The sequence below is a fragment of the Myotis daubentonii genome, chromosome Y, assembly GCF_963259705.1.
Source record: "Myotis daubentonii chromosome Y, mMyoDau2.1, whole genome shotgun sequence".
Classification (NCBI taxonomy): domain Eukaryota; kingdom Metazoa; phylum Chordata; class Mammalia; order Chiroptera; family Vespertilionidae; genus Myotis; species Myotis daubentonii.
This window is the reverse complement of record NC_081862.1, coordinates 12,016,416-12,024,131: the sequence shown is the minus strand read 5'-3', so window position 1 is coordinate 12,024,131 and position 7,716 is coordinate 12,016,416. Positions and strand designations below refer to the sequence as shown.

Sequence of the window (7,716 nt, the reverse complement as noted above, 5' to 3'; positions counted from 1 at the left end):
ATCTCCTGGAATCAACCTCAACCAGCCTAATGTCTGTGCATCACAATGCTCATGCCTTCTTACTTTGCCAGTAACTGCAGGTGGGAGAGTTGGGCTAACATGTCATTGAGGACATCAGACTGTTAACATCCAGTTCTCTTTATTACTTACATTTATTCACAACCATTCAAGAAATGTAATTCCCGCATCTACCACCCAAGCCTCAATCCCTCCCCCTGAGAGATTCAGGTGCATATTTCTAACTCCTTAGGACAAATCTCCCCAAAGAAACCATCCAGTCCCCTGTGAGCATTTCCCCCCAACCCGGAGTAGCTGTCTGAAACTGGCTGCTGTGTTCCTGTACGGTACACTTATGTCTGGGCTTCAGTGCCCAAGTGCCCAGAGTAAAGCCTATGAGATGTGCACCCATCTAGACACTCAAGCAACAGGATCACAGAATGGGAGTTGGGTCATGGAAGGTTCTACAGCCACAGTGAGGACAGGGGTAAGCACAGAGCCAGACCATGCCAGGACAACCCAACTCCTGCAGCATATGCTTTAGCACAACATGCATCTGGGCAAGTCGGCCCAGGTTGATGTTGCTGCTAGTTTCCTCATAACTCTCCATGGGCGCCGCATAAATCACGCAACTCAGCTTGCTCAGCCCGACAACGTGGCGAAGCAGGTCCTCCAGGACGGTCATGGAGATGGGGTTTTCACAGAAACTTAGGGTTGTGAGCTGGGAGCAGTGGCTCAGGGCTGGCAGGATGTCCAGGAACTGGTGGTCCATGATCCCACACTCATCCAAGTCCAGGTCCTGGAGAGTGGGGGAGGCTCTCTCTAAAAGAAATTGGAGTGACCGAGAACTGATAATGGTCAGGTTGAGCCCACTGAAACTCAGGCTTTTCAGCTGGCTGACATTCAGATGCTGGGAGAGATGTCTAAAGTCTCTTTCGAAAAGCAGGCAGTTAGTGATGGACAGGGTCTCCAAGGGGCTCTTCAGGCACCTGGGGAGACATAGAGCAGTTACATGTGGGAGATGGACCTGGTGAGCAGAGGCAGGTGAGGATAATGCAGGCCTTCAGGGTAAAGAGGCCCATGTCACCAAAGCCTACAGTGTTCCGGATGATGATCAAACCCAGGATGTTGCACAGTGAAAAGTGACATTCAAGTCCGAGCAAATTTGAGTGGCATCTTTCTCCATCTGTTATCTGCTCCGTGATGGATTCAACTGGATGAAACCTCACACACTCCATTTACTCATCCGTCAAGTGGAGCACATCATACCCTCCAGCCCAAACACACAGGTGTTGTGAACATAAAGGTGGGAGGAGCTCAGAAAGGAGCCTGCCCCAGGGTCTGAAGCAGGAGGCAACCAGTGCATTTTAGTATTGGAGACATGTCCTGAACTGCCTGCAACTCGGGTTTCCTTCCAGCCACAGCCTAGACCCCTGTCACCACCATCTCTTAGCCCAATGAGGCCTCTGGCAGATGTGCAGAAAGGGCTAACCTGGGCACAGTCAGGCAACATCCAGCGAGGGCTGCCACCCTCCAGGAACTTAGATCACTGCATTGTCTACAAACCACCTATCCCATTTCGTAATGCCTCCCTCCTGAATCCTGCATTTGCCACGCATTCCGTTTGCGAGAGCCTATGGCAACCCTTGGCAGACAGGTGACTGAGGCAGGTTTGGACTGAAAGGCTGCCATGGCCAAATCTCTAAGTGCGGAACTTAACCCATGAAACCTCACCTCTGATTGGCTTTCCCCTTGTCATTGCAATCCTCACTTGGTTCTATTGCATCATTTTCCCTTCAACACCACTTACAAGGATGCCCAAAGCTACCATCCCCTGGCCCGAATTCCTAGCAAGGAGTCCCTTTAGTAGCCTCTGTCCTAGTGCATACGTCCTACCTTTATCTGGGGGGTTATGTCACAACATGCAAGGTGACAGAGCAGTGAACAAGACACTGACTGTGTGGCCCGTCTAGTGGCTCAGGCACTCTAGCACTGCTGAGGGACGGCACACAGGAGAGCCCGTCACTGTGCACTGAAATGGAAAGGGACTCGCTCTGGTTGGCAGGGAAAGCTCGCCACCCCTCACCTGAAGATCTCATCCAGGTGGCCTCTGAGAATGGAGATATCATCCAAATTGACCTCCTGGAGGTGGGGCAGGTTGAGGAATTGAGAGGTGACCAGACCAACACACTGCTCCTCCTGCTCCAAGGTGGTGTGAGAAGACGTGAAGACGTGGGAGAGCAGGAACCGGCACAGATTGCCCATCTGGCCCAGGTAAGGAGCGAACTTCCTCAGAGTGGACAGCTTCCAGGTACAGTTTACCTCCAAATCCTGGACAGAGACCAGCTGCACCATATCCAGGATTTTAGTGTTTTGCTTCGACATCGGAAAAACCTTCAGCTTCTTACAGCAAAGGTGCAGCAAACCTCTCCTCTCGCTGACTTTCTTAATCAGGTAGCTGAGGGACTCATCAAGGACACCTTTCTTGAGGCAAAGGTCTATTAACACCTCCACGGGGGCCAAGGGTGGATTTGGCCTGGCCGTTAAGCTGTGCACTTTCCTCCTATTCCTCATGGGCTGCAGGGCCTCAGGCTCCAGCAGTGAGCACACATGGGCTCTGGTTCCTGCCCACACCATCCAGAACTCCAAATGAACTCTCTTCTGTAAATTAAGCACCTGCAGTTTACATCTCCTGTGGAGAAAATAGGAGATATGCTGGGATGCATTAAGATAACAATGAGTAAGACCATGAGCTAGGCATCTGGGCAGCAGGGCCAGACATCGCACTGGACTTTGACTCCATGCCCCAGGAATCAACTGCTCCTGGTGCTACTGGGATCCTTCATGGTCCCCATTCCTGGTACCTTTAGGTGCCACCAGGAAGGAGTAGGCTCGTGTCCCTTCGGTCACCCTTGGCAATTTCATCAGCCGTATATATCCGAAGCCTGTTCCCAGAATGACCCTAGGAGTGGCTCCAAGGCCTGCCTCAGCTCTCCCTTTAGCCCTGCCCACTCCCAGATCCCAGCTGTAACTGCTCAGATCCCCAGGGTGCGACCCGGCTTCTGAATCCCCCATACCTGGGTCGAGGGTCCTGGGCAAGCATGGCATCGAGTCCCTCGAGCACAGCCTGCAAGATATCCTGGTAAGACTGCTGATGGTTCATCAGGGCCCCCAGAGGGAGGCAGCGGAAGGGCCAAGCCTGCACCATGGCCTTCAGGACTCTGCTGTGCTTCCCAGTGAAGGCTGTGATGAAAAGAGGTGGGAAGAGCTCCATAGGAAGCCACTCCAGAGCAGTGATGGCCAAGGCTTCATCCCGCAGCAGGCTCTGACATGCCAGTTCCAGGAGTCTGCGTGGAGCTGGGAGGCTCATCCCCATGAAGCTGCTATGAAAGAGATCCTGGGAGACAGCCGGGAGCAAGGCATCTTGTCAGGCTGAGCATGAGCAACCCCGGTCCTTCTCCCTTCAGAGGGACCAGCTGAGGGCCAAAGGCACTGCTCTGGCAACAACTGGAGCACCCCCAATTTACCCCAACTCCGTTTTCTGCTTAGGGTTGCAAAGCCACTCAGCCCTGCCTCTACTCTGCCACTGGAAGGACAAGAACCAGGCACCAAGGAGGGGTGAGATGACCACTGGACCCCTCCCGCATCTACCCACTGGCTAGCTGCAATTCTGCTGTGCAGTGAGGACTGGGAAACCAGAGAGATGATCCCACCCTTTCCAGGGAAAACATTTCTGAGGATCACTGAAGGACTGAAAACACCTGGAGTAGGGAGCAGCCCGTGGCCCAGGACTGCCTCTTGCTAAGTTCCAGGAAATAAAATAGATGGGGAAGATTAAGGAACACCCACACAATGGGTACCATTGAGGCCTTTGACACATTTTTTTTTATTGCTTAAAGTATTACAAAGGGTATTACATATGTATCCATTTTATCCCCCCGCCCTAGACAGTCCCCTAGCCTCCCCTATCCCCCAGTGTCTTATGTCCATTGGTTATGCTTATATGCATGCATACAAGTCCTTTAGTTGATCTCTTACCCCCCTACCTCCTGCCCCCCAACCATCCCTGGCCTTCCCGCTGCAGTTTGACAATCTGTTTGAGGCAGCTCTACCTCTGTATCTATTATTGTTCAAAAGTTTATAATGGTCTCTATTGTCCATGAATGAGTGAGATCATGTGGTATTTTTCCTTTATTGACTGGCTTATTTCACTTAGCATAATGCTCTCCAGTTCCATCCATGCCGTTGCAAATGGTAAGAGTTCCTTCCTTTTTACAGCAGCATAGTATTCCATCCTGTAGATGTACCACAGTTTTCTAATCCATTCATCTACTGATGGGCACTTAGGCTGTTTCCAGATCTTAGCTATGGTGAATTGTGCTGCTATGAACATAGGGGTGCATACATCCTTTCTGATTGGTGTTTCTGGTTTCTTGGGTTATGTTATATTCCTAGAAGTGGGATCACAGGGTCAAATGGAAGTTCCATTTTCAGTTTTTTAAGGAAACTCCATAGTGTCTTCCATAGTGGCTGCACCAGTCTGCATTCCCACCAGCAGTGAACAAGTGTTCCTTTTTCTCCACATCCTCTCCAGCACTTGTCGTTTGTTGATTTGTTGATGATAGCCAGTCTGACAGGTGTGAGATGGTACCTCATTGCTGTTTTGATTTGCATCTCTCGGATGATTAGTGACTTTGAGCATGTTTTCATATGTCTCTTGGCTTTCTGAATGTCCTCTTTTGAAAGGTGTCTATTTAGGTCCTTTGCCCATTTTTTGATTGGATTGTTTATCTTTCTTTTGTTAAGTTGTATGAGTTCCCTATGAATTTTGGAGATTAGGCCCTTATCAGATATTTCATTGGCAAATATGTTTTCCCACACAGTGGATTTTCTCGTTGTTTTGTTGATGGTTTCTTTTGCTGTGCAGAAGCTTTTTATTTTGATGTAGTCCCATTTGTTCATTTTTTCTTTAGTTTCAAGTGCCCTAGGAGCTGTATCAGTGAAGAAATTGCTTCGGCATATGTCTGAGATTTTGTTGCCTTTGGATTCTTCTAGAATTTTTATGGTTTCCCGTCATACATTTAAGTCCTTTATCCATTTTGAGTTTATTTTTCTGTATGGTGTAAGTTGGTGGTCTAGTTTCATTTTCTTGCATATATCTGTCCAATTTTCCCAGCACCATTTATTGAAGAGACTATCTTGGCTCCATTGTATGTTCTTGCCTCCTTTGTCAAATATTAATTGAGCATATTGGTTCGGGCCGATTTCTGGGGTCTCCATTCTATTCCATTGATCTATATGCCTATTCTTGTGCCAGTACGAGGCAGTTTTGAGAACAGTGGCTTTGTAATACAACTTGATATCTGGTAGTGAGATCCCACCTACTTTGTTCTTTTTCAGGATTGCTGCAGCTATTCAGGGTCTTTTTTTATTCCAGATGAATTTTTGGAGAGTTCGTTCTAGATCTCTGAAGTATGCCGTTGGTATTTTAATGGGAAGTGCGTTGAATTTATAGTTTGCTTTGGGTAGTATGGACATTTTAATGATGTTGATTCTACCAATCCATGAACACGGTATGTTCTTCCATCTGTTTATGTCTTCCTCTATATCTTTTTTCATCGTCCTGTAGTTTTCTGAGTCGAGGTCTTTTACCTCTTTAGTTAAGTTTATTCCTAGGTAGCTTAATTTTTTTGGTGCAATGGTAAACGGGATTGTTTTTATAATCTCTCTTTCTGAAAGTTCACTATTGGTGTATAGAAATGCCTCAGATTTCTTGGGGTTAATTTTGTATCCTGCTACATTGCCAAATCCATTTATTAAGTCTAGTAGCTTTTTGATGCAATCTCTAGGGTTTTGTATGTATAATATCATGTCGTCTGCAAATAAGGACAGTTTTACTTCCTCTTTTCCAATTTGGATGCCTTTTATTTCTTCTTCTTGCTGCATTGCAATGGCTAACACTTCCAGTACTATGTTGAACAGGAGTGGTGAGAGGGGGCATCCCTGTCTTGTTCCTGTTCTTAGGGGAAATGGTGTTAGTGTTTGACCATTGAGTATGATGTTGGCTGTGGGCCTGTCATATATGGCTTTTATTATGTTGAGGTATGATCCTTCTACTCCCACCTTGCTGAGAGTTTTTATCAAAAATGGGTGTTGAATTTAGTCAAATGCTTTTTCTGCATCAATTGATATGACCATGTGGTTTTTTTTCTTTCAATTTGTTTATGTGATGTATCGCATTTATTGATTTGCGGATATTGTACCATCCTTGCATCCCTGGGATAAATCCTACTTGGTCATGGTGTATGATCTTTCTGATGTACTGCTGGATCCTATTTGCTAAGATTTTGTTGAGGATTTTGGCATCTATGTTCATGAGGGATATTGGCCTGTAATTCTCTTTCATTGTGTTGTCTTTACCTGGTTTTGGTATTAGGGTGATGCTGGCTTCATAGAATGAGCTTGGAAGTGTTCCTTCCTCTTGAATTTTTTGTAGTAGTCTGAGGAGGATAACTTTTAGTTCTTCCTTGAAAGTTTGGTAAAACACCCCTGTGAAGCCGTCTGGTCCTGGGCTTTTGTTTGCTGGAAGCTTTTTGATGACTGCTTCAATTTCTTCCATAGTTATTGGCCCGTTGAGATTTTTAGATTCTTCCTGATTGAGTTTTGTAATGTTGTATTTTTCTAGGAATTTGTCCATTTCCTCCATGTTGTCTAGTTTGTTGGAGTAGAGCTGTCCATAGTATTTTTTTAACAATCATTTGTATTTCTGTGGGGTCTGTTGTTATTTCGCCTCTATTGTTTCTGATTTTATTTATTTGGGTCCTCTCTCTCTGCTTCTTGGTGAGTCTGGCTAGAGGTTTGTCAATATTGTTTATCCTTTCAAAGAACCAGCTCTTGGTTTCGTTGATTTTCTGTATTGTTTTTTTGGTCTCTATGTCATTTATTTCTGCTCTAATCTTTATTATCTCCTTCCTTCTGCTCACTCTGGGGTTTTCTTGTTGCTCTCTTTCTTATTCTTTGAGTTGTAGAGTTAGATGATTTACTACCATTTTTTCTTGTTTTTTGAGATAGGCCTGTAGAGCTATAAACTTCCCTCTCAGGACTGCTTTCATTGTGTCCCATAGGTTTTGGATTGTTGTGTTTTCATTGTCATTAGTTTCCAGGATGTTTTTAATTTCTTCTTTGATCTCATTGGTAACCCAATCAATATTTAGTAGCATGCTATTCAGCTTCCAGGTGTTTGAGTATTTTGGGTTGTTTTTATTGTAGTTTATTTCTAGTATTATGCCATCGTGGTCTGCGAAGATGCTTTTTATGATTTCAATCTTCTTGAATTTGGGGATACTTTGCTTGTGACCCAATATGTGGTCTATTTTTGAAGATGTCCCCCGAGCACCTGAGAAGAACGTATATTCCCTGGCTTTGGGGTGAAGTGTTCTGAAGATGTCTATTAAGTCCATCTGATCTAGTGAGTCATTTAAGATTGCTGTATCTTTGCTGATTGTTTGTCTATAGGACTTATCCAGTGCTTTCAATGGTGTATTAAAGTCCCCTACTATGATTGTATTGTTGTCGATCTCTCCTTTGATATCTTCCAGGATTTTTTTTTATGAATTTGGGTGCTCCTACATTGGGTTCATATATGTTTACCAGGGTTATATCTTCTTGTTGTATCGATCCCTTTAGTATTATGAAGTGGCCTTCCTTATCTCTTGTTAA

At 45.5% G+C, this 7,716-nt stretch overlaps 1 protein-coding gene across 1 annotated transcript; it reads right to left on the bottom strand.

Annotated features, from left to right (window-relative positions):
• Positions 1-430: 430 nt before the first annotated feature.
• LOC132225524 (melanoma antigen preferentially expressed in tumors-like) lies at positions 431-3,370 on the bottom strand. Its single transcript, XM_059680620.1, has 3 exons — positions 3,075-3,370; positions 2,084-2,689; positions 431-986 (listed from the first exon to the last, which is right to left on the bottom strand). The coding sequence occupies exons 1-3, from the start codon at positions 3,365-3,367 to the stop codon at positions 431-433; spliced, it is 1,455 nt and encodes a 484-aa protein (XP_059536603.1). The 5' UTR covers positions 3,368-3,370.
• Between the last annotated feature and the right edge of the window lie 4,346 nt (positions 3,371-7,716).

Excerpts from the sequence above, each read along its gene's own strand:
- LOC132225524 (XM_059680620.1), bottom strand. The coding sequence starts at position 3,367 with ATGAGCCTCCCAGCTCCACGCAGACTCCTGGAACTGGCATGTCAGAGC. Across the intron at positions 2,690-3,074 it reads GCCCAGGACCCTCGACCCAG|GAGATGTAAACTGCAGGTGC; the intron begins GTATGGGGGATT and ends TTTTCTCCACAG. Across the intron at positions 987-2,083 it reads CACCTGGATGAGATCTTCAG|GTGCCTGAAGAGCCCCTTGG; the intron begins GTGAGGGGTGGC and ends ATGTCTCCCCAG.